Below are 27,554 nucleotides of genomic sequence, written 5' to 3' on the forward strand. Positions count from 1 at the left end.
AGCAGTAAAATAAATAAGTGTATGAATTATCAGAGTAGGCCTATAACAGAGACCAGCTTATATCGAGCTCTAATCTTTAAATATTAAATTATCCAGATAGATAAAGAATTTCAGAACTTTCTGATGATATTCAGTGAATCTATTCGGTGAAAAATATTGTAATGATACCATAAGATAATAGATCTAGCTTTTTTGTTAGAATGGAAAAAATGGTGATTTAAAATATATGAATCGATTAAGGTATTTGAGAATTTACTGGGAGACGGATAAATTATCGGTAGATCTCGATAGTTACTTCCCTTTTATTTGCTTTGGTCGCTTGTTCATGTGACAAAATAGGACACAGAGCTTCCATATTTGCGTTTTTCAATCAAATGTGAGTATTTTAATTTAGTTTTCTTTTGCTATTTTATTGTTGATTTCATCTATAACTAATGTAAAGCACTGACAGATCAAATAACTTTTTCAGTCTGCATTCTAGGGCTTTTCAAGACGGTACTGTAATCTGGTTATTGAATATGTAAGTGTAAACATTTTTAAAAATAAGAACAGACCAACTGTGGACAAATGAACGCTTCACATTAGACAAAATTTATTAACATCAGGAATCACAATTCAATCACAAGTGGGTTTCAGAAGCCAGTACCAGCTGGCTCTCACCAACCCTGCAGGAAGACGTGTAGTCTAAATAATGAGACCTCGGGTAGACCAATTTTACATTCTGATATTTTACGTTGTCTCCCTCAGAGGGGGATATCGACCAGTCAAAAAAATATAACAAGATTCATCTTGAGATATTTGCATTTGCCCTATACTTTTCCATGGAAATTTAAATTATGACGTTCATTTCGTATGAATACCAAAATTATATAAGGAAAGGGGCGAAAGATACGTCAATGCTCCATAGAGATAACGGGCCTCTTGTTTTGATGACGTCCTCGTATAGTCGGGGAGAACGTTCCTGAGATGACGTCGCAGTTGTTCCGTCTGGTAAACAGAATGGCTGGGACGTTGATTTTGATACTAAATGCAACAAAATATGTGAAATTTATAATATAATCTTGTTTACAAAATGGAAAGGAAATTTTATGATGTAGATATCTATCTATCTTCCGTTGACGTCAAACCCCTTGCGGGAATGTAGACATTTTGCGCATCAAAATCAAAAAGTCTAAAGAGAAAGAATATAGTGATAAAAATTTAGAGTGGAAGAAACTAAAAATAACTTTGGTGATATAAAAAGGTTAAAACATAAGTTTGCAGGATAACTAGGGCGAGGCATGTTCAAGGCTGCAACCTGCAGCAATGAACTGCTCTAGGGTAGGGAGGTGGGCGACACTGGGGGGAAGTTGGTTCCAATGGTACAATGTTCTTGGAAAATAAGAAAACTTGTAATAGTCAGTGGTTGCAGTAATTAATCTATGACATAGGGAATGAGTAATTAATCTATAACATAGGGAATGGCCATAGCGGACACATCGGGTCATTGGGGTCAGGTAATCTACGACTGGGATAGCAACCAGATCATGATGAATCTTATAAAGAGTGATAACCTAGAATCTATACGCCTTAAATCCAGTCGACGAAGGTTTAGGGTGTGTAGCATATCTGTTACACTGGAAGTACGGCCGTAGTTGGTCTTGATCCAACGGGGGCTTTCCTTTGGATGCTTTCAGTTTGGTCAATTTGAGTTTGGGTGTGGGGCGGCCATACCTCGGAGGCATGTTCGAGCTGGGGTCGGACTAGAGTCTGGTAAGCATTGGTCTTAATGGGTTGGGATTAATGTTAATGTTTCTTAGTAAGAACCCTAGGGTTTGGTTAGCTTTCTTGGTTGACCTGTGTATGTGATTGTCCCATGATAGGTCATTTGAGATATCCATGCCTAGATATTTAGCTGAGCTGACCGATTCGAGTTGGATTCCATGTAGGTAATACTGGGTAGGGATAGGATGTTTCCTTCTAGTGGCATGGATCACTTGACACTTGGAGGGGTTGAACTCCATATCCTACTCCAACTCCCACTTTTCTAGAAGTTTTAGGTCATTTTGGAGAGTGACAGATTGGTCTGCAGATGACAGAGTTAGACATATTGCCGTGTCATCTGCAAACAGATGGACTTTGGAACTGACGTTTTGTGGGAGGTCATTCAGAAATGAAACTTCTTTTTTTGATGTTCATGCAAAATGAACGACAGAATAGGATGAGCAAATTAAACATGAATCAGGTTTGCCGATCCTATTCTATCGTTCATTTTGCATGAATGCCGAAAAAAATCATTTCTTAATACAGTATATTATTTGTACTAGAAGATGTGGTAACGTAATATCAACAGATTTGTCAATAAATGGTGGTCATATCTGTTACAATGCAGTGTATACAGTGAAACACCGCTCGCTCGAGCATCGATGACTCGAGCACCCGGGCTCGCTCGAGCAATTCTTGTGGTCCCGGCCGATTTCCTTCTATTTTCTATGTGATATTACCATGGCTGGGTCCAGCATCGATAACTCGATCGCTCGAGCATGACACCTGGTCCCTGTGTATTAATTTACTCTTTGTTGCTTCTGGCTAACTCGAGCAGAGGTGTCAAAATGTTTCACACCTTCGGTGGTCAGATTGTATCAGTTAATTAATTAAACATTTTCACACACCGTGAGAATTGCGTAGTCTATTCCCAGACTATCTTAAATGTTTGTTTGTCGGTATATTGGATCTTATGATGAGATTAATTATTAATAAAAGCTTAAAGAAAAGTTTTATTGATTAAATATTGATCAATTACTGATTACTTAAAGCATCTTTTCTGCGGGATCGAGAAGATAGTTATGAGATCTTAGTATTTTAATCAGCAGTTGTTTGCTTGCAAATGAAGGAAATAATATAGTCTTTTCATAAAATTGAGACGATAATTATGATATGCACTTGTTGATGAATAAAAAAGTCTTAGTTGTTTCTTCACATGTATCATTTACAAATTACATATTGAGACATCTATCAATAGATAACGTTTGTAATACGTTTGTTTTTGCAAATGTTACAAGTTTGTTATTATTAAGCATCACCGTTTACTCTGCAAACGGTACCGATGACACTTTAGTTTTCTTTGTATGATGGTCAATATTTGGGTCGCTCGAAACCATGGATAACTCGAGCATTTTGCTCATCCCCTTGCGACCTCGAGCGAGCGGTGTTTTACTGTAGTTTAATTTTCTCGCGATTAAAATCATTAAATAAATTGGACTGAAAAATCAGTAGGGAGTAGCAATCTTGCAATTATTTTATTGTAACCGCATCAAGATAACCTTTGCATGCTCTTGGTATGGGCGCAAAAACTGAAATGCTAGCTTCTTAACGCTTTTTGTCTAGATATTAGTTTGTCGTGTCACTTGCGTATGTATCAGTACAAAATTCAGGATTTTTGATAGAAAATTTTGATATAGAGTTTTTTTAGTCAAAATAATTTGACGGTCAGATTGTTTTATATAAATTTGTGACGGGCAGTCTAACCGTCAAAACTTCGAATGAGAATAAATCATTATTATTGGTTTCAATTTTGAATGGAAAAATAAGTAAAAACAACTACAACTCTTATGTGATTTCATAACATATAATCTGGCAGTTACTAAGTTTCAAGGCCTTAAGAAATATAGCAACAATTTTCTCATATGTAAAAACTTTCTTCTTTTTTGTTGTTGTATGATCTGGAGGTCAGTACCTTGTGAAAATACCTTATTTTACAGTGTGTTGTTGTTGTTGTTTTTTCAGAGTAAAACAACATGCATTTTATACTAACCACCTTAGTGAGTAGTCTGCTCATGGTACGGTGGGTACAGCCTGTGACAGGCATGAAGATAGTGGTCAACTCCTCTGTGCCAGTGGGAGAACTCAAACACTTTTGGAAATCAACTGGATTTTGGTAAAAATGATCATTGAAGTTATTTCCTATCTCAGATTTTTGTCTTGTTTTAGGGATTTTTATAAACATATAATATCATATTTCTTATAAATTTCGAGAAATATTTTTGCTTTTGAGTTATATAATATTCTTTAATACCGAAATGGAAATTCCCAAACATTGAAGTATATGAGGCCTGGAATTTTTCAGGACTGATCCTGATTTCAGGCTTTGGAAGCTAGAATTTGCCGTAGACATAACTTTATTTAAAAAGGACATTTTAGTCTTTAGAAAGTAGATTTTCAGGCTTTTCTTTTTTTTAACCCCAGGCCTTATAAATACATTTAAAGTTTGTTTGCCCTTTTATTTAAACATTGATGAAGGCTATTGCATAGCCGAAACGTCGGTACATAATAAAGAATCTTAAACTCAACCCGCTTTGTTTCGTGTGTTCCACTTATACCCTGTTTATACTTTTTTTACATTGCTTGAACTAATCTATTATGTTGGACAAAATATTCAACTAATATAGGCTATTGTAATAGCAAATAGCCTAAATAACCTGATATCACGGGGCACGTTGTCCATGGGTAACATCTGGTGAAATGTGCATATTTATATGACGTTACTTACATAGGTAAACAGATGTAGCCAATAAGCATTGCAACCATTGAAATGTTCTGCCTGTGTGCAATGCTTAGAATAACCATACAGGTTCATTAGAAAACACTAAGAAACAGCCATTATATAGATTTATTGTTGCAAAATGATCACATGCAATGTTAATATCACATTTTGAATGTTTATTCTGTTGTTATGTTGTTGAGAGACATTTAACATGCTATATTGCACCTGCAGCCTATGTTTTTGCAGCCCTCCACTTCCACATCAGGATGCATACAAGTTTGATCTCAGCAATGATATGACACAGAACTTGGCACTGATTGGTACAGTACCTCATGGTGGTATCAAACAAGTGCGAATCCACTGGCTGTTTGATCTTGTGACAGTCATCAGGTTTGTAAAAACATTTTTTTACAAGCGATTTGGTCAAGTTAGTCCATGTTGACATTAGATGGCTAGTGGGCCTAGTCAAAAATAGTTGATGTTAAATGGCTAATTAATCGTGTCAAATATGGTTGACAACATATGAATAGCTGACCAAGTCAAAAATACATGTAGTTTACATTAAATTTACATTAAATGGCAAGCTGGTCTAGTCAGATATAGTAGACATTGGCTAATTAGCTTAGCCATACATAGTTGACATCAGATGGCTAGTTGGCCTAACTACATGTATGCATTGTTAACATTATGTGGATAGCTTGCCTAGTGATGTATAGTTTATATTAGATGGTTAGTCGACATAGCCATACATTGTTTCAATTAGATGGCCAGTTAACCTAGCCATGCTTAGTTGAAAGTAGTTGGTTAGTTCACCTGGTTATGCATAGTTGACATGGTTACATTAGGTGGCTGTTTGGTGGCCAAACCCGGCAAACTTAACAGGTCTAGTCTGGCAATGTTGATAATAGAATGCTTGTTGACCAAGTAGAGCATACATGTAGTTTACATTCCGTGCCAAGCATTAAGATGTATTAGGTTGCTCCCTGGCCCAGCCAGACATAATTTACATTATTTATTTGCATATTTAAATTTCGGGTTTTGGAAAGTCACATCAATCAATTAGTCCAAGGCTACAAGATTTGGGGTATGGTCAAATGGTGAAGATACTAATCACCTGCCCCACACATCTCTGGGTTTGAGCCCTGCTTGTATTGTCATATGAGGAAGCCATCTGTTTTGCCTGTTGAAGATTGGTGTTTCTGCCCAGTTGCCTGCCTGAAATAATGAATAATTATTGCTTTAAAGGCATCAGGTTTTTTTTTAACAAGCCTTTTGAATAAACTTGGACTCTATGTTGATAGTGTTTTTGGATCCTGGTGTCTATTCAGTTTTGTCCAACATTTAACCGACATCTCTTTGAAGTATATGGCACTTTATCTCTTTTACAGTAACGAGCCATTTAAACCACATGTGTATAATTTTACTTTACTGGACAATATGATGGACCTGCTGTACCAGAATGGACTCAAACCAGGCTTTGAGCTGATGGGTAATCCGTCAAACATATTCACAAACTTTGAGGAGAAATCCTTGGTGATGAACTGGAAAGATCTGGTTACTAAGACAGCCCAGAGATATGTAGGTATGGGGATTTTAATTCATGTACAGTTACATTTGCAAGAACAATTTTATTTACCTTTTCCTCTTCAAGGCTTACCCTTGCCATGGGATAATCAGAAATACTTTATAAATAAAACTCCTTGTTGGACAAACAAAAATCAAGGGTCAGATTTTGATATTGGACAGATATTTCTCTCTGAAATAGTCACTAAATATATCAAAATGTGTAAAGGGTACTCATTCCATATCAAACCAGCGAAATGAACCAGAATATTTTAGACATCAAGGTCTCAGAGGTCCTTGTAATTTTGATAAGAAAGTCTTTAAATTATAGTTTCAAACAAATGTGGTTTCCTTCACATTATTTGTTTTCTCTATGACTAGCTTGTCAGGGTTTTTGATATATACACTTCAAGTTGCAGGATTTTTGCTATTTAACCATCTCATGCTGGACACGATTGAACCTGCCTTTGCGACCAGTGTAGATTATGATCAGCCTGCACATCTGTGCAGTCTGATCAAGATCTACACTTTTCGCCATTCAGTCAGTATCTTTTTGGTAAGCACCCCTTTTAACAGTTAATGGTACTGTCCAAACTGAAAGATGGACAAGTTCATTATAGAAATTTAGCAGGGTAAGATGTTTGAGATTTTTAGCTCACCTGTCACAAAGTGACAAGGTGAGCTTTTGTGATCGCGTGGCGTCCGTCGTCCGTCCGTCCATCCGTCCGTGCGTGCGTAAACTTTTGCTTGTGACCACTCTAGAGGTCACATTTTTCATGGGATCTTTATGAAAGTTGGTCAGAATGTTCATCTTGATAATATCTAGGTCAAGTTCGAAACTGGGTCATATGCGGTCAAAAACTAGGTCAGTAGGTCTAAAAATAGAAAAACCTTGTGACCTCTCTAGAGGCCATATTTTACATGAGATCTTAATGAAAATTGGTCAGAATGTTTACCTTGATGATATCTAGGTCAAGTTCGAAACTGGGTCACGTGGGGTCAAAAATAGGTCAGTAGATCTAAAAATAGAAAAACCTTGTGACCTCTCTAGAGGCCATATTTCTCAATGGATCTTCATGAAAATTGGTGAGACTGTTCACCTTGATGATATCTAGGTCAAGTTCGAAAATGGGTCACATGGGGTCAAAAACTAGGTCAGTAGGTCTAAAAATAGAAAAACCTTGTGACCTCTCTAGAAGCCATATTTCTCAATGGATCTTCATGAAAATTGGTGAGAATGTTCACCTTGATGATATCTAGGTCAAGTTTGAAAATGGGTCACATGGGTCAAAAACTAGGTCAGTAGGTCTAAAAGTAGAAAAACCTTGTGACCTCTCTAGAGGCCATATTTCTCAATGGATCTTCATGAAAGTTGGTGAGAATGTTCACCTTGATGATATCTAGGTTAAGTTTGAAACTGGGTCAAGTGCGGTCAAAAACTAGGTCAGTAGGTCTGAAAATAGAAAAACTTTGTGACCTTTCTAGAGGCCATATTTTTCATGGGATCTTTTTAAAAGTTGGTGAGAATGTTCACCTTGATGACATCTAGGTCTAGATCGAAACTGGGTCACGTGCGGTCAATAACTAGGTCAGTAGATCTAAAAATAGAAAAACCTTGTGACCTCTCTAGAGGCCATATTTTTCAAGAGATCTTCATGAAAATTGGTCAGAATGTTCATCTTGATGATATCTAGGTCAGGTTCGAAACTGGGTCAGGTGCGGTCAAAAACTAGGTCAGTAGGTCTAAAAATAGAAAAATCTTGTGACGTCTCTAGAGGCCATATTTCTCAATGGATCTTCATGAAAATTGGTCAGAATGTTCACCTTGATGATATCTAGGTCAGGTTGAAACTGGGTCAGGTGTGGTCAAAAACTAGGTCAGTAGGTCTAAAAATAGAAAAATCTTGTGACGTCTCTAGAGGCCATATTTCTCAATGGATCTTCATGAAAATTGGTCAGAATGTTCACCTTGGTGATATCTAGGTTAAGTTTGAAACTGGGTCACGTGCGGTCAAAAACTAGGTCAGTAGGTCTGAAAATAGAAAAACTTTGTGACCTTTCTAGAGGCCATATTTTTCATGGGATCTTTATAAAAATTGGTGAGAATGTTCACCTTGATGACATCTAGGTCTAGATCGAAACTGGGTCACGTGCGGTCAATAACTAGGTCAGTAGATCTAAAAATAGAAAAACCTTGTGACCTCTCTAGAGGCCATATTTTTCAAGAGATCTTCATGAAAATTGATCAGAATGTTCATCTTGATGATATCTAGGTCATGTTCGTAACTAAGTCATGTGCGGTCAAAAACTAGGTCAGTAGGTCGAAAAATAGAAAAACCTTGTGACCTCTAGAGGCCATATTTTTCATGAGATATTTCATGAAAATTGGTGAGACTGTTCATCTTGATGATATCTAGGTCAAGTTCAAAAGTAGGTCACGTGCCTTCAAAAACTAGGTCATTAGGTCAAATAATAGAAAAACCTTGTGACCTCTCTAGAGGTCATATTTTTCAATGGATCTTCATGAAAATTGGTCAGAATTTTTTATCTTGATGATATCTAGGTCACATGTGCTCAAAAACTAGGTCACTATGTCAAATAATAGAAATAACGATGTCATACTCAGTTCAACACTGGGTCATGTGGGGATAGGTGAGCGATTCAGGACCATCATGGTCCTCTTGTTTGTTACATTCTCTTACTGATCAGTATGAAAAAGATTCTAAAATAGGTGGAATTGTTGTTCATTAAAGATAAGTTTTATGATGCTGGATGAATAGGACCTTAGTACAATGTAGTGTAAATGATAAATGTATTTTTTAAATATATTTTGATTTCTTGTCGTTAGTATGCGCAAGTACTTCTGTATTCTCTTACAAAGATGATAGTATGGAAATATTAACTACTAGGTAATTTGATTGACTTGATTTGTTATATTAAAGATCAGTGTAAACCAGATGATGTGATGAACTTGATCTTTTCTTTCTTCACAGATTTGCATGATGGATCTAAACTTTTTGACTAATTAATGTTATGGACTGAAAATTTTGTTCTGTTACAGATCAGTATGGACTACATGTAGGTGATGTGTGCAACTTTTGTTCAATTACAGATAAATACAGACTAGGTTATGTGATGAACTGTAATTTTTATTATGCCCCCAAAGGGAGGCATATAGTTTTTGAACCGTCTGTCGGTCTGTCAGTCTGTCGGTCTGTCAGTCGGTCCGCAATTTCGTGTTCGGTCCATATTTTTGTCATCGATGGATGTATTTTCAAATAACTTGGCATGATTGTGTACCACAGTAAGACGACGTGTCGTGCGCAAGACCCAGGTCCGTAGCTCAAAGGTCAAGGTCACACTTAGACGTTAAAGGATAGTGCATTGTTGGGCGTGTCCGGTCCATATCTTTGTCATCGATGGATGGATTTTCAAATAACTTGGCATGAATGTGTACCACAGTAAGGCGACGTGTCGCTCGCAAGACCCAGGTCTGTAGCTCAAAGGTCAAGGTCACACTTAGACGTTAAAGGATAGTGCATTGATGGGCGTGTCCGGTCCATATCATTGTCATTCATGCATGGATTTTAAAATAACTACGCATGAATGTGTGACACAGTAAGACGACGTGTCGCGCGCAAGACCCAGCTCCGTAGGTCAAAGGTCCTAAAATCTAACTTCGGCCATAACTATTCATTCAAAGTGCCATCGGGGGCATGTGTCATCCTATGGAGACAGCTCTTGTTCTGTTATGTATCATGTATGATGGACTGATTTTGTTCCTATTTCAGATCAATATGGACTAGGTTATGTGGTTGACTGGAATTTTGAAACCTGGAATGAACCTGACTGTCATGACTTCGATGCCTTGAATATGACAGTTCAAGGTATGAACAGCTAAAGATATAAATAGATTTTATATTATTTCGAGTGATGACAACATATTTAGATACAGTGATAAATGTTTTATTTTGAATCAGTTCCTTTTGAATTTAAGCTCAAATTAATATTTTTAAATCTGGATTTAAACCCAGTTTTTTAACACAAGAGGAAACAGGGGTGCTGTGTTCCTATATACATGTATACATAGAGATTTCTTTGACAATATTTTTTTTCTAATTTTTGTCTCAGGTTTTCTCAATTACTATGACGCCTGCTCAGAAGGACTGAAAGCTGTATCAGATCAGCTGAGGTTGGGAGGCCCTGGTGATGGATGCCGAAGGTCCTTATACTCGGACGCACTTCTTGATCATGTTGTAAATGGGATCAATTATTTTACTGGAGAAAGAGGCGTCAGAATTGATTTCTTGGCCTATCATAAAAAGGTAAGATTATTTCAGTTGATCTTTTGAGCAAAATAGATGAAAATGAAAATGCCAATTAGTTTTTACCTGCTAATATTTTAGTACAACTTATTTGAAGAGACAACCTAGAAAAGGGCAAAAAGTTGTCAATTAACACAAATGGTCTCTTAATATCATAAAGAGGAACTGAAAAAATGGTCTCATAATGCAAGTGGTCATTTAATATACATGGTCTCTCGAGGAAGTTTGACTATATAAATTATGTAACAATTGTAAAAGTTACAAAGTCAATTTTGTAGTAATTTTTTATTAACCTGTAATTTGTTACAGGACATTATTTCTGTATATTGACTTTGATTTAGATTTCACTATTCAACCATTCTGGATGTTTTTGTAGTAGATACCAAGATGGAAGTTCATTCCCAAACATTTTGTGGTGGAGGCATATTGTTTCTGCTCCAGTTATCTCTATGTCAGTCTCTATGTCAGTCATAAAATCATTTCCTTTCTTTATCTTTTAAACCCTTTGAATGATTAGAGGCCTGTACTGTTTCTTCCCAGGAAAGACGGCTTCGTGTGTATCGGTGCTATACAGCTATAAAGAACCAGACTGTCTATTCGCAAAGAGCTAGGCTAAGTTAGTCGGACAAGTCTGTATCTAAAAAGGATTTCTGTCTATCTGTTCTGGGGGCTTTATCTCCCTCTGTCCCTCTGGTCAGATTGCTCTGTGTCTGTACTAGTAGAGGATGAAATTTGTGCCCTGTGTGGCTGCGTTTGCTATATGTAAAGCACCTTTGAACTTGTTTATCATGAAAAGGCCGCTATATAAATCTGGTATAATAATAATAATAATGATTTTCATTGTTAACCATGATGAGATGATATACACAGTGAGCTCAGATGTTTGCTCCTCAGCTTTTTTACCAAGAGACATTTCATTTTAGAGTTTTAAGTTGTCTGCCTTCTAATACATCTCTCTGTACACCTTCCAGTTTAAATGAAGCTTTTAAATTGATATACTTGCTTTCTTCAAAAACAGACGTCTAATAGTAATCTCTTTCTTTTTTGATACAACAGGGAAGTGGATCATCGGACATAATACTGAATGATGAAATATCTTTGATGAAAAATATTTCAAAGAAATATCCCTCATTGGCTAACAAACCATTTTACAATGAGTAGGTATAATTTTTATATTATTCCATCAACTGACAAGGATTACATCAGATCTAACGTGTTTAAAATTACAAGAAACAAACTAAAGAAAGGCAATGTTACGATTTCTCCAGTGCGAAAGTATAATTAGGTACATTTTAGCTGCTGTATCAAGTTCAGCTTACCTGGTATTTAGTATATTGCAAAGCAATGCCATGTGATGCTATGCAATGCCATGCCATAAAATAAGGTACTATATGATCCAATACGTTATGATACGATACAGTACCAGTACCAGTACCAATACCAATACTGTACTGTACCAATACAATACCAATACAGTACAATACAGTTTTTACAATTTTAAAGTCATTGCATGTATAAACAGAAAACATTAGTTATGTGTAGCTATTTATCAACATTTATTTTAACATTTAGCAAGTCTTGTGATTTTAGCAAAGTATTGCAATATTTCTTAAGGAAAACTTTGTTTAGATGTTTTACTGACTATTGTGTGATGGTATTTTTTATAGCTTCAAGCAAACTTATTTTTCAGTGAAGCTGACCCACTTGTAGGTTGGTCCAAAGACGAGCAATGGAGAGCTGACTCTACATATGCTGCTATGGTTGCTAAGGTATTTTCTAACTGTCATTTACATTATATGGAGAATTAGCTATCAGTCACAATATAATTCGCAATATATGGAAAATAGGTGATCAGATACAATATAATTAAACAGAATCAGTTACAATATAATTAGTCCCCTACTGGTAACAACGGAGGGAACTATAGGAATGCCCTCCGTCCATCTGTCTGTCTGTCTGTCTGTCTGTCTGTCTGTCCACAAATCTGGATCCTGTAATTACTCAAAAAGAATTCAAGCTTGGTATGTGAGTAGAGGGCAGTATGTGTCTGTCTGTCCGTCCACAAATCTGGATCCTGCAATTACTCAAAAAGAATTCAAGCTTGGTTTATGAATAGAGGGCAGTATATAGATTATGCACGTACATGACTTATGCTTTTAGGTCAAAGTTGTCAGGTAAAAATTGATTCCACTTCATAACTTTTATATGCATTGATGTATTATCTTAGTGTTACACAGAAATGGTCCCCATGATGACATGTGTGTCAAACACATAACCTATGCTTGTCAGTCAAAGGTCAGGGTCACTATTGAACGTTTTCCACTGGTAGGGGACTTCTGTATTGCCACTGCAATACTCAGTCACTTGTTATAGAAAGTTTGCTATTAGTGACAATTCTGAAGAAAAGCCTGAAATATTAATGATCCAAAGAAGCATTGCTTCACTCTGCTTGTAAGCCGCATTGTTGATATAAATTAAATGTAATGGTAATTTAGAATGATTTGAACAAATTATGCTTGGAAATTGCCATATGTCCAAAAATATTGTCAATATAACTTGAAAGTCAACAAATCAAGAGTTACCTGGATTTACATTAAGATAGAATTTAAAGCAGAATTTGTCGGTTACAAATATATCGGAATTTATAGATCTTGATGTTGTATTTACACTGGCTAGTCTAGATTATTAACTTTTATTACTTAACTGAAAGGCCTGAAATTTGATTTTTTAATATGGTAGCTTAGTTTTTTTCTAATATTACCTTAAACATATTTGCCTGTTTGCAGTAACATTGTTTTTATTTTTCAACAATATCATTATGAATTGCTACGGTCATTTCTATTGAAAAGAACGCATGTTTTGTGTACTTGTTTCATTTTAGATAGTTGTTCAACATCAGAATCACTTTATATCCAACCCTTCACCAGAAATCAAGAACTACACATTGCTAAGCAACGACAATGGTTTCCTGAGCTGGTACCCACATCAGTTTACCCAGCGTACATTGCTGGCACGGTTCCAGATAAATACTACAGAACCACCTCATACACACTTCTTCCAGAAACCTGTGTTTTCTGTGATGGGTTTACTGTCCCTTCTTGGAGAAAAGCAAATTCAGACGTCGATATCAGGTTTATTTGTTATTTTATATGTGATACTACACAAGTGAGTCCATAGAAATAAAATTATATTATAGACTAATGTTTTTTTTAAAGGTCTGCAGGTTTGTAAAGTACCGGTGTATACAATATTAAGTATATGCTAAAAATTGTTTGATGAATAGATATGTCTTGCTAAAGGAAAATACACATGGTTTGAAAATTTAAAAATGGTTATAAATGTGTTTTATAAGTTAACATGTATAAGTTCTGTACAAGTATAAAATCTGAACTTACTCTATAGCACCTTTATGTAAGATAATTATATCTCTCACCAGAATTCTAGGAAGACATACTGTATTTAATCGAGTTGTCTTTCTGTCCTTGCATTCATCACAAAATCTTTTCTGCACTATTGTTTAATCCGTCAGGAAAGAGGTCCTTGAGCAGATCTCTGATCTACTTCTAGCAGATCTCTGATCTACTTCGTGACCATTTTTAAAACAGAACATAATTATACATTTATTCCAAAATTTTGAAACATACTATGAAATCATTAATATTCGTGGGGGACAAATTTTCGTGGATTCCGTGGTTGAGTCAATCCACGAAATTTAAACCCAACGAACAAGTAGAATTCCCATTCAATTTATGTTCAAAAGTTGAAATCCACGAATTCATATCCCCACGAAATTGCCGTTTTGACCAAAACCATGAAATTTCATGCCCACGAAATTAAATGATTTTACAGTAATGCCTAAAACTGTTGCAAATGTATGCTTTAAACTAGGCATGATACAGATATTGTAGGAACTTGTTTATTATTTTAAGTAAATTGTTCTAATATATTTCTCTGTATATGTGTAGATGATAGTGGAAGGCTTGTGTCAGATGATGGAGAGTTTGGGGTTTTATCAAGTGTACATAACCCAGCTTTCAAAGGCACTTCTGATAGGTATAATATTAAATACAAATGATTGTTCTCTTTTCTTGAATGGTTTAAGCTTTAATACTGCCTTTGTTTAAACTGAAAATAAATAAGGCTTAAGTGGAATATGAAGTTTGAAGCTTCAGATCCATTGAAAATTCATGGATTTTTAGCTCATCTGAGCATGAAGTGCTCAAAGGTGAGCTTTTGTGATCACCCAGTGTCCATCGTCCGTCCCGGTCGGCGTCGGCGGCGTCATCAACAATTTGACTGTTAACACTCTAGAGGTCACAATTTTGGCCCAATCTTAATGAAACTTGGTCAAAATGTTACTCTCAATAAAATCTTGGACAAGTTTGATATTGGGTCATCTGGGGTCAAAAACTAGGTCACCAGGTCAAATCAAAGGAAAAGCTTGTTAACACTCTAGAGGTCACAATTTTGGCCCAATCTTAATGAAACTTGGTCAGAATGTTACCCTCAATAAAATCTTGGACAAGTTCGATATTTGGGCATCAGGGCTCAAAAACTAGGTCACCAGGTCAAATCAAAGGAAAAGCTTGTTAACACTCTAGAGGTCACAATTTTGGCCCAATCTTCATGAAAGTTGGTCAGAATGTTACCTTCAATAAAATCTTGGACGACTTCACTATTGGGTCATCTGGGGTCAAAAACTAGGTCACCAGGTAAAATCAAAGGAAAAGCTTGTTAACACTGTAGAGGCCACATTTATGACTGTATCTTCATGAAACTTGGTCAGAATGTTAATCTTGATGATCTTAAGGTCCATTTTGAATCTGGATCATGTAGGGTCAAAAACTAGGTCACCAGGTCAAATCAAAGGAAAAGCTTGTTAACACTGTAGAGGCCACATTTATGACTGTATCTTTATGAAACTTAGTCAGATTGTTAATCTTGATGATCTTTAGGTCAAGTTCAAGTCTAGGTCATGCGGGGTCAAAAACTAGGTCACCAGGTCAAATCAAAGGAAAAGTTAGTTAACACTCCTGAGGCCACATTTATGACCATATCTTAATGAAACTTAGTCAGAATGTTAATCTTGATGATCTATAGGTCTTGTTCAAATCTGGGTCAGGTGGGTTGAAAAACTAGGTCACTAGGTCAAATCAAAGGAAAAAGCTTGTTAACACTCTAGAGGCCACATTTATGACTGTATCTTCATGAAACTTAGTCAGAATGTTAATCTTGATGATCTTTAGGTCAGGTTCGAATCTGGGTCATGTTGGTTCAAAAAATTGGTCACTGGGTCAAATCAAAGGAAAAGTTAGTTAACACTCCTGAGGCCACATTTATGTCCATGTCTTAATGAAACTTGGTCAGAATGTTAATCTTTATGATCTTTAGGTCAGTAGGTCAGGTGAGGGATACAGGGCCTTCATGGCCCTCTTGTTAACCCTTATCTTGCTGGGCACGATTGATTCTGCCTTTGCGACCAGTGTAGATCATGATCACCCTGCACATCCGTGCAGTCTGGTCATGATCTACACTGTTCGCTATTCAGTCAGTATCTTTTAGGTAAGCACCTCTTTAAACAGTTAATGGTACTGTCCAAATTGAAAAATGGACAAGTTCATTATAGAAATATAGCATGATAAGGGTTAATGACTGAAATAAGTTATTGCAATTATTATTGTTGCATGTATTTAGGCTAATAGATATTACCCACACATCTGTTTGAAGACACAGTATCTACCAGTTTTGTCACATATGCAAAAGTTAAAGTTCTTCTTTTACTTGTGAATGTTTCAGCTGGCAGATAGCATCCCTGATTTACTTTAGTAATGACACAGGACCTCAGAAGGGCAGCACACATGTTGATGTGTATATGGATATCAACCCCCCGTCTGGGGCTTCTCAAGGTATACTCTTGCTAGATCACTTGGTTTTTGTTTTTGTTCTGCCTGCCCAGTTAGCTCAATAGGGAGAGCGCAAATCTATGGATCTTGGGTCTGTGTGTTCGATCCCTGGGCAGGGCGTATATTCTCTATGATGATTTGATAAAAGACATTGTGTCTGTAATCATTCTTCCTCCACTCTAATTCATGTGGGAAAGTTAGCAGTTACTTGCGTAGAACAGGTTTGTACTGGTACAGATTCCTGGAACACTGGTTAGGTTAACTGCCTGCTGTTACATCTAAACTTTAAAAGCGTAGCCAAAACAAACCAAAATAGATGGGTTCTGCGACCAGCATGAGCCAAAAGCAGAAGCCCTTGCGCATACGTCGGAGTCGGTCCAGGACTCCAATGCGTTTTTGCTCTATAACGAGCCACTTGACGAGATTACAAATTTGATAGCAACAGATGGAGCCTGACCCAAAAATGAGGGATGCGCAAAGGTCAGTACAGAGATTCATGTAGCCTGAACACCACTATATTTGGATAGATCTTCACCGGACATTAACTGAAATACTGTTGAAAACCAGCATTAAACCCAAAACAAACAATGATTTTTACAAGTCCCTCTACCAGGAACACACAATGTTTATTTAGCTTTATTTATACAATAAGTATACGGATACCATTCACCCTACCAGGTACTCTCAAGTAAATGTATACTTTGCCTTATTAATATAAGTAATTGGATATAAATCCCTCTTCGAAGGCACTCTCAATGTATATTTTATTTTATTATAAGTATATTGATTCCAGTTCCCCTCCAAGGTACTCTCAATATATACTATGCTTTATAAATTATTATACCAGATTTATATAGCGCCCTTTTCATGATAAACACGTTCAAAGGCGCTTTACAGCAACTGCAGCCACACAGGGCGCGAAATCATCCTCTACTAGTACAGACACAGAGCGATCTGACCAGAGGGACAGAGTGAGACAAAGCCCCCACAGAGAGATCAGAAATCAGATACAGGCTTGTCCGGCTAACTTAGCCTAGCTCGTTGCGAATAGACAGCCTGGTTCTTTAACGTGCCCAGTGTATAGCACTGATACACGCAAGGATTGCCTGGGTTCCTGACCAGTACACCTCTAGCTGGGTGGGAAACACTGAAAAGCATTTCTGAAAATTCCCGAGTAGCTGCCGGGGATCGAACCCCGACCTCAGGATTGGAAGGCCAGTGTGCAAACCACTGAGCTATCCGTCCACCCTAAATAAGTATATGGATAGTTAACCCTCTCCAAGTCACTATTGAGGTATACATTGCTTCAGTACTGCTGTATACATGTATATATACTGGATATCAAATCACATCCATGAGACTCTTAAAAGTACTCCTCTATTTTTATGGATCAATTCCCCCTCCATGTATCTCTCAAAGTACACTTCACCAAATTACTTCTGGCTACTTTATTATATGCTTGAAAACTAGTGTACTTTTTTGAAGCTGGTAATTACCAAAATTTAAGTTGCATAACACTAAACATCTTATTCAGCGGGGGATATAACTTCACTGACTTTGCTTTTTTGTTTCTATTATAGAGATGGTATTGGTCAGTTGGATACTGGACAATACCTTTGGTAACCCATATGCCATCTGGGAACAGTATGGAAAGCCCGATTACCCAACTTTAGAACAGATGACTTTAATGAGAGGAATAGAGGTAACTTTTAAAATAAATAAATACAGGGTCACTTTCTCTACTTACAACATTTTATATCAAAATGTAAATGAAGACAGGTATTACCAAGTCCTGTTAAAGTTGACAAACAGGAACATATCTAGGTATCCTGTGGTGCAGTTGGAACGAAGTATGTATAATTTGAATGGTTAATAGAATACAAGGACAACAGTGAAGATCACCTTTAATTTTAAATGTTCTGTTGACAATTTTAAAACCCATGATCCACCTGTAAAATGAATCAGTAAAATCAGCTTTACCAGAAATTATTTGATATGATTATCTTTCTCAGTTCCTAAATGGAGATCGAAGTATATTACTTGTTATATTACTTGTTACAGGGAGCTAAAGCATTGTTTAACATTACTGTGGAAACCGGGTACCAATACTTGGGAAAGTTCTTCTTGCAGGAGCCAGCAGTGCTGTTAGTACATGTATGTTCTAAACCTTCATACCAACCAGACCAGGTACATGCTAAAGCTGGTTTTTTTTGTTAAATTTTGAAAAACACTGTATTCCTGTGTTGTTCTCTTTAGGCACATAAATATGTCTGAAAATCATTGACATGCATAACATTCATAACTTTTGCTCAGTCTGTTAGCTCAGTAAGCAGAACACAGTTTATAGAGTGTGAGTTCCATCCTTTTGATTTAAGTGAAGAAGTTGTCATAAGTTTGAAGCTTGGCATGCATATATCATAGTTTTAGCAGTGAGATGACTGCCAAATGTTTTAGTGAGTTGGTTGGTTGATAGCCTGGTAGTGCAATTTGCAGACAAGTGCTAACTGGTGTATTACTTTAATGCAATATCATTCTGTTAGCATGAATACAAGCACCAACTAGAAATAACTGTAAATTTTCAATCTGTTTCATTTTCTGTGAAGAAACTACAGTTTTCAATGTAAGTTACATGTGGATCACTATGTTTGGAAGGAGGCAAATGGACTTCTGTCATTAAGCATACTTAACATATGTTGCATTAAACTGGTGTGTTTAAGCATAGTTAACATATGTTGTTACAGTATTAAACTGGTGTGTTTAAACATAGTTAACATATGTTGCATTAAACTTGTGGTTTAAGCATAGTAAACATATGTTGCATTAAACTGGTATGTTTAAACAAAGTTAATGTATGTTGAATTAAACTGGTGTGTTTAAGCATAGTTTTTTAGCATAGTTAACATACGTTGCATTAAACCGAGTGTTTAAGCATCATTAACGTATGTTGCATTAAACTGGTATGTTTAAGCATAGTTAACGTACGTTGAATTAAATGGTGTGTTTATGCATAGTTTTTAAGCATAGTTAACATACATTGCATTAAACCAAGTGTTTAAGCATAGTTAACATATGTTGAATTAAACTGGCGTGTTTAAGCCTAGTTAAAGAATGTTGCCTTAAATTGGTGAGTTTTTCTATTGTTTCAGCCTAACAATGTGAATGTTTACAATATAACAGCTGGTCAGGTCCTAATAACATGGTCAGATAATTGTGTAAACTCAAGGTAAGATTGATTCATTGTTTTCTAAATTTACCTTTTTCATCTATTCACAGAATATATTCTTTCTAGAACAAAATGTGTTCTTTTTCCTTTCAAGTATGTCATTGGTTCACTCATTTGGATTATGTGCAGATTATAGCAGTCAGAGAAAACTCTGATGATATGCAGGCACGCTAGCATATACAACTCAACATGTGTCACTTGCATCAATTTTTGTCAGGACTCGTCCAAGGGTTTATGTCAAATATATCTGCAATTATATAATATAAAACCTCTGTATTGTTGTGGTGTTATTGTCAGTGTTTGAGTGTTCTTCAAACATTATATTTAGTTATGATGTACAGATTTCATGAACCTCTTCCAGTTGTCTGTCAGTTTGATTTCATATGTCAGTGTTATTCATTCAGAGCTATTTAAGCTTTACTGTCAGTCTTATTTCAGATGTATAATTAAACTCTTAATCTTCATGTCATATTTCAGGTAGAATCTCATTTTTATGTCATTATTTAGATATATTTTCAGTTTGGTGTCATATTTTAATCTTGAGTCATATTTTAGGTAGAATCTCATTTTTATGGCATTATTTAGATATAGTTTCAGTTTAGTATCATATTTTAATCTTGAGACATATTTCAGGTAGAATCTTATTTTTTTTGTCATTATTTAGATATAGTTTCAGTTTGGTGTCATATTTTAATCTTGTGTCATATTTCAGGTGTGTTCTCACATATGATATTCAGTACTCCATAACAGATGACGAGGGATCTTACATTTCCATTGTGCCAGAAGAAAGACGAAAATTAGCTACCTCATTTGTGTACACTCCATCTCCTAAGAAAGGTATTTTGTTGTATTGTGTATAGGTCTAATTGTTAAAAGGTAGAGGAGTACTTATATTTTGTTTTTATTTACAGGCTTCCAAATCACTGTGTGTGAACTGGTCATTACACACAAGTCAACAAAGAAAATAGGGATATTGTATATTTAAAAAAGAATGTTTATGTTTGCTTTTGGAACTAAACTGTAACAATATGATCTAGGTGTAAATATAAAATGCACTAGATCTTTATAGACATCTTAGAAGCAGCTCTTGTGCATAGTAAATTGTGGTCTGCCCAGTTTACTTAGAACATTCCAAGTAATTACTGTAAAAGCACATATTTTCGCTTGGTCAGAATTTCGCAAATTTGAAATTTTAAGTATGTTCGCAAGGTTTAATATTCATGAAGTTGTAAAAATGGTATCCAGCTTGAATTTGAATTGTACTAATGGTGAATATTTACGCGAGGATTAATTTTTGCGACAAGGGCCTTGCGAATATAGCAAAAATTAAACCCTCGCAAAAATTTCTGCTTGTACAGTATTCAGTATCTCCCTTCACTAATTCCATGGCTCACACTTGTCCATAATGCTCAAGAGAGAAATGTGACACAAGGTAAAGCACAAAACCGTGCATTGAAAGGTCACATCTCTGATCTCCATGCAAAGCATATGTGTTTTGCATGACAGTTTGGTCATTCTTTCTCAACCTCAGATTCATGCAAGGAAGTTGTCATTTATGGTAAACCTGTAAGTACTGATGCAGAATCCAGGAACACGGGTAATGTTAATTTGCTGCTGTTTCATTCTGTTATACACAAATTAAACAACCAGCCTTATAAATGAACAGCAAACAGCAAGGAAAACGAATGCCATAGAAATACTGCCACTCAAAATTTGATAAGGTCCACTCTATTCTCTTCCAGTATTTTCTGTTTGATTATCAAAAATGGCATGGTATTTGATATGGTTCAATGTTTGAATAATTGAGGTGATAGAAAGTTCATATGGATATATTATTTGTTTTTGTATGATGTAAAGAAGTGCCCCTCATCAAATTTTGAATTGTATATATAATTTGTTACATGAAACTAAAATAGGTAAATTCATTTTGAGATATTTTGGCAAATGTTTTATAAATCTGTTTTCAGGGATATCACCAGATGATCAGGTGGTAGGATTTTACAAAGTTAGAGCAATTGATTACTTCATAAACTACAGTGAGTTCTCCTTGCCCACACGATATCCAGACTCTTAGTGAATAGCATTCCTGCTGTACAGATATGCAGCAAGTTCTCCTTGCCCACACAATACCCAGACTCTTGGTGAATAGCATTCCTACTGTACAGATATGCAATGGAATTTAGAAATTTGTTGGCTATTCTGTCAGTGACCGAAAACACATTTTTTCTGAAACAGAAAAACATTAGTTTATGACGATAGCCACTAGCATGCATACATAAAGCAATAGTTTTAATATAGGCTGATAAATTTCTTGTTACCACTAGCTGACAGAACTGAAATGCAAGTTAATTGTTCATACCTCTAACTCCTGAAGATATTGTTTTCATTGTGAAATGTAAGGGCTATTTTACTGCAATGGAGTTCAACAAGCTTTTGGAATAATCGGCAAAAAAGAAGCTCAGATATGAAATATGTTTCTGTTAAAAGATTAGAAAATATCATTTGAGCCGTGCCATGAGAAAACCAATATAGTGGCTTTGCAACCAGCATGGATCCAGACCAGCCTGCGCATCTGCACAGTCTGGTCAGGATCCGTGCTGTTCGCATTCAAAGCCTGTTGGAATTAGAGAAACTGTTAGCGAACAGCATGGATCCTGACCAGTCTGCGCGAATGCGCAGGCTGGTCTGGATCCATCTTGGTCGCAAAGCCACTATGATGGTTTTCTCATGGCGCGGCTCATTTGTAACCTAGATTTACACTTAGTGCTTGAACTTATTCATGTGAGAAGCAAAATTATAAAAATCAACTAGCCTAACTGGATAAATGAATAAACACTTCTTGTGTATACCAGAAATTAATACTGCATTCAATTTAATAATTGACTATTTTACTGCTGTTTTACTTAAAGAAATGATAATAATTACCAGGTATGTACCTTATGTTTTGACTGTATATCTGTTTTTGAGAATTTTCCTTGGTGCTGCATATTCGTGATATTCTGTGATAAAATATTAGATGTGCAATATATGTATATACTATGTAAGTTCTAATTTTGCTAATAAACTTTAGATACTTTATATTATATAAATTCTAATTTTGCTAATAAAATTAAAAAAATTCTTCCTGGTTTACTGTAATAATATTCTGCATCTCTATATGAACAGCAGTGTTTATTGAGCCCGCTTGAGGAATCGAAGACATAGTTGTCCAAATGGCTGTTTGGTGTATGTGCGTGCATCCGTCTGGACAAAATTTGACATGCATGGAGCAATCTTGTTTATATTTGGCCTGATTGTTAACCTCAGTGAGACAGAGTGTCTTGCACAAACCCCAGGTTCCTATCTCAAAGGTCAAGGTCACAGTTGGAGGTCAAAGGTCATGTCAGATCTTGCGTGGCCCATAATTTTGACATGCATTAAGGAATGTTATTTATATTTTGCATAAATATTTAACACAATGAGACGGAGTGTCGTGTTCAAACCTCGGGTTCCTATCTCAAAGGTCAAGGTCACAGTTAGGGGTCAAAGGTCAGTCTAGAGCTTGTCCAGGCCATAACTTTGATAAGTATGGATCAATCTTTTCCTTTGGCATAAATGTTCACCTCTATGAGACGGAGTGTTGTGCACAAGACTCTGGTCCCTATCTCAAAGGTCAAGGTCACATGCTTGTCAGGGCTGTAACTTTGCCATGAAAAAAGCAATTTTTTTATTTGGCATAAATGTTTGCCTCAATGAGACAGTGTCGCGTGCAACTCCCAGACCCCTACCTCAAAGGTCAAGGTCATACTTAGAGGTCTTAGGTTAAAACTTGGTGCTGTTAGTCCTTTTGACAACTGGCGGGCTCGACATGTTGCCAGTGGGCATCTAGTTTCTTGGTTGTCCCTCTTGTAAAACATCGAGATAATCCTAATCTTGTTATACATCTTTTTTGTTTGTGTAGTTTTTGTGGGTTTAACCTCACACTGACGGGATCTTATGAGTGTGGTGAAAAAACCCACAGGGCGCCAGGTCAGAACCGCTTGTCTTTCGTTAGCCAGCTGGATGACTTCCTCATATGAAGAATTCTGCACCCAAATAAGGTTTGGAACCACTGATTTACCATTGCATGACCCTATGGAGGCGACTAATAGAGTCTAAACACTTGGTTTGGATGTGATTGCATTTTGTCTGTCGTCCGTCCGTCGTCCGTTCACAATTTCTTGTGAACAAGATAGAGACCACATTTAGCAATCAATTTTAATCAAACTTGCACACAACTTACATTTGGGTAATATCTCAGTTCCTTTCAAAAACTGGCCAGATCCCATCATGGGTTCCAGAGGTATATCCCCTTAAAGACTCACTACGACCTAGTGACCTACTTTTTTCACTCACAAAAACTTCTTATAATACAGGTAATGTACAGCTATACTACAAGTTTTGAGGTGGACAATTTTTAGGCCCTTCCTGAATAAATGTGTTTTCACAACTTAATCTGCAAACTTATTCAGGCAATCTCTTCAGCACAGTTTTAAGAATATAGATAAATAACTATCTTACATTGCAGAAACAAAATGTGATTGAAATTCGTCTAAATATACTGATTTATGTATATATTGCTACATTAATTCAATAAAATGTTAAGACATTAAGCATATTGTGTTCGCCTAATATATGCCACTGTCAGTTTGAAACTAAATTTTTGTATATGTCATATTTTTCATGCAAATCATCACGGAAATGCAAAGAATACAGTTATTTTGTGGCGGGTCTTTGCTTTGTTTTGGATTGTGTACATGATAGAGACCACATTTTGCAATGTATTTAATCAAACTTGAACACAAGTTGTATTGGCATAATATCTCGGTTCCTTTCAAAAACATGTCAGATCCCTTCATGGGTTTCAGAGTTACCCCCACCCCCTTAAAGGGTCAAAATTTGCTATTTTGGCTTTTGTAGCAGTATAGTCTAGAGACTTCATTTATGGTTTGATTTTAAACAAACTTGCAAAATATCTTTAACAACAATAGATCTTTAATTCCACGATGAATCCGTCAGATCCAATAATAGGTTCCGGAGTTACGGCCCCTGATTGATCCCTGAAAGAGCCAATTTGTTATTTTTTACCTTATGAACACGATAGAAGTGTCATTTTACAATCAATTTTAACCACATGTACACACAACTTGAGTCAAAATAAGATCTCGGTTCCTTTCGAAAACCGGCTAGATTCCATCATGGTTTCTAGAATTACTGCCCCCGAAATGGGGCAAACCTTTTGCATTAATATCACCTTTCCTGATTCCATGAAAATGGCATCGCCGCTTTTCTGTCACCGTTCAGATCTAGCTGTTGTGTAATTTGCTTTGATTGAAAAAATGAACTTCGGCAAGATCATAAAGCATACTGTTGAATTCTGGCGTTTCGTGCCAATAAGCTGTATAACGCAGAATTGTCTCCTCACAGTTTTTGATAAATTAAAGACAGAATAATTATGATTTGACGTAGATCTTCCTGCGCCTTGTACTCCAAATGTCTAATGTCTTTGGCATAATTGATAAGTCCCAGCGGTCACTCAAATGTCGTATTAAGTTATCACGTAGTGTTTTCCGTTGATTTGTGTCTACTTTGTTTAAGCAAAGGAAAAACATGTGAACTGTTAAGTTAGAATCGCTGTGTAAAATAATCTTCTTTTTGTATAATAGATTTGCTCAAAAACATTTTTTGACAGTGGTTGATTTCTGAAATTGAATAAACTAAAAAGAAACTATTAAAGATGAATGGTTTCTGACGTTGATAAATTTCACGCAACAATAAAATCCGTTGTTTTTTTTTTTGTTGTTTTTTTCACAAGCTCAACATAATGTAATGAACACACTGTGCTATTTGCTATATGCTATCTATAAGTTAAAAATCATTTTTGGGCTTCGTGGCTGGATGGAAGTGTCAAAGGTTTAGGCAATAGTCAAAATGCGTTTTGATAATTTGCTTTGGCAAAAGGCAACTCTGAGATTTCTGTTTCCAGGAGACATAATGTAGGGATCGAAAATTAACCCAATTAAACAAAATGCCTGAGGCCAACTATGCATGTTTGATTTTAACATTTGCGTAATATGCATGCATTCACCAGATCTTTTTATATATCGGATTATTGCATTGAGCACTGATTGATTAGAATATAAAAACAAACATTGAAACTAGAAGTGGGTGAAGTTAGTTGAAACTCCTTCAATCAGTTAAATTACTGGTTTTCGCACGTGAAATTACAATTGACGACATCATAAACGAATCAGAGACGTTATGAATTAGGACGAATTTGCATTAGCTTAACTGCATAGTATTTTAATGGTATTAAATCTTAATCTAAATGTAAAACCAGCTTAATCGAAAATCTTAACGTAGTAATTCCTGATCATACTCGTGTTGATTACAAACTCCTTCGTGAGTAGCTGAATTAACGTGGGTACAGAAATGTGTGAATAGCTTCCTGAATCACTTTGATTACCAATAGTATTCTTAAACAGTTACTGCTTACAGGCAGTAATTAATTAATGTTCACAAAATAACACATATAGCTATTTTAAAACATATGAATAGACAGAAAGTGCGTTATACATGCATTTTAAATGAATGTTTTATTTTATTTTCGAAATAGTTGTCTGTAGGAAGATTGTGTCTCAAATGCATTTTTGCAAGGTTTGTTTTGGGTTTTGTGCCATTCTGCATCAGTATTTCAGTTATGTAACGGCGGGAAGTCAACCGTACTAAACAGTTCCCCGCCCGCAGCTAACTGCCAGCTTCTCCACATGAACCAGAACTGGAGGACACAATGTCTTTTAAGAGATATATGATCATTTCCACATGTCAGAAGGGGGTTTTATAACACACTATACTTATTATCATAGACTGTTAAAATAATTTTTCGATAGGTTATAGCATAAAACATGCTTCTGGACAGTATTATATCACAGTTTGGGGTGAAACGTACAAACTTCAAAGAATTCGTGGAAAATGTCAACATTAACATCTTAATAACAAGACAGGCTCGCTCAATATGGTGAGCGCAGATCTAGGGAGTTCGATTCCCGGAAGAAGTATATGTTTCCCGTGACATAACAATTTAGTAATGTAAAATGGATTTTAAATTTGAAATAAAGGTGGATGATGATGAGACGATTTAAAGAGAGCAATAATCCACATGACCAACACCACCATCTCACACACACCTTGCCCCCACTACCACCCCTCTCTCTACCACGTGCTCCTTTTCCAATCGAAAATGAAATCACTTTTAGCTTCTTGTGCCCTAGTATTAAATCACCGTCGCCTCAAAAAATCCTTGAACTCCCACTGCCAAAATATCTTTAACTTTTTCTTCCTCCACCTCTGATGTAGAACTCTTTGGATGTAAAATGCCTCGCTTTACGGAGCTTTTGACACTTTTGTAAGAACGATGTATATAACTTAAAAAATCTGAAATATTATTTTGTTTCATTTTTTTTTTCAGAAATGTGTTTCTTTAAAACATAATAATATTTTGTTTTAAAGAAATACTATTTCGTATTCACAATATATTAATTTGAATTGTCGAAATAAAGAATAGTAAAATATTTTAAATGAAAAAAGATATTATCAATTCATTAAAACAAAATAATATTCGAAAAAAGCACAATGATATTTGGTACAAATATAATAGTAAGTCATATTGATGAGATATTTATTTCTATACGAACTGATGTCTTAAAAATGAAATGATACTTCGTGTATTCTTAATAATATTTCATATGTAATGAAATAGAATTAAAATGTAACGTCTTTGACAGACCTGAAACAAAGTTGGTCAGAATCAAAGAAATATGGTCACTTTTGATAAATGGTCAAAGATATAACTGTTTCCGCTCGGAACCAGTTGTCACTTGATGAAACTTTAGTTTTAATCTTGTTTAATTTGATGTTTTATATTTAATTAACAAATAAGTTCTTTAAAAAAAAATTTAAGGTTAAATCAAATAAATGTTTGTTCACTTTCACACTGTATT

At 35.8% G+C, this 27,554-nt stretch overlaps 1 protein-coding gene across 1 annotated transcript; it reads left to right on the forward strand.

The window, feature by feature from the left end:
• Positions 1 to 300: 300 nt before the first annotated feature.
• LOC123547093 (alpha-L-iduronidase-like) lies at positions 301 to 22,657 on the forward strand. The gene is made up of 16 exons (XM_045333900.2): positions 301 to 376; positions 3,766 to 3,916; positions 4,769 to 4,912; positions 5,911 to 6,104; positions 9,877 to 9,972; positions 10,217 to 10,410; positions 11,467 to 11,567; positions 12,101 to 12,179; positions 13,292 to 13,541; positions 14,376 to 14,463; positions 16,207 to 16,316; positions 17,894 to 18,015; positions 18,375 to 18,500; positions 19,460 to 19,536; positions 20,249 to 20,373; positions 21,504 to 22,657. Exons 2-16 carry the CDS (start codon positions 3,777 to 3,779, stop codon positions 21,608 to 21,610), a joined length of 1,953 nt encoding a protein of 650 aa, XP_045189835.2. The 5' UTR covers positions 301 to 376; positions 3,766 to 3,776; the 3' UTR covers positions 21,611 to 22,657.
• Positions 22,658 to 27,554: the final 4,897 nt, after the last annotated feature.

The sequence above is a fragment of the Mercenaria mercenaria genome, chromosome 9 (genome assembly GCF_021730395.1).
Source record: "Mercenaria mercenaria strain notata chromosome 9, MADL_Memer_1, whole genome shotgun sequence".
Taxonomy (NCBI): Eukaryota; Metazoa; Mollusca; class Bivalvia; order Venerida; family Veneridae; genus Mercenaria; species Mercenaria mercenaria.

Excerpts from the sequence above, each read along its gene's own strand:
- LOC123547093 (XM_045333900.2), top strand. The coding sequence starts at position 3,777 with ATGCATTTTATACTAACCACCTTAGTGAGTAGTCTGCTCATGGTACGG. Across the intron at positions 6,105-9,876 it reads GACAGCCCAGAGATATGTAG|ATCAATATGGACTAGGTTAT; the intron begins GTATGGGGATTT and ends TTCCTATTTCAG. Across the intron at positions 9,973-10,216 it reads CTTGAATATGACAGTTCAAG|GTTTTCTCAATTACTATGAC; the intron begins GTATGAACAGCT and ends TTTTTGTCTCAG.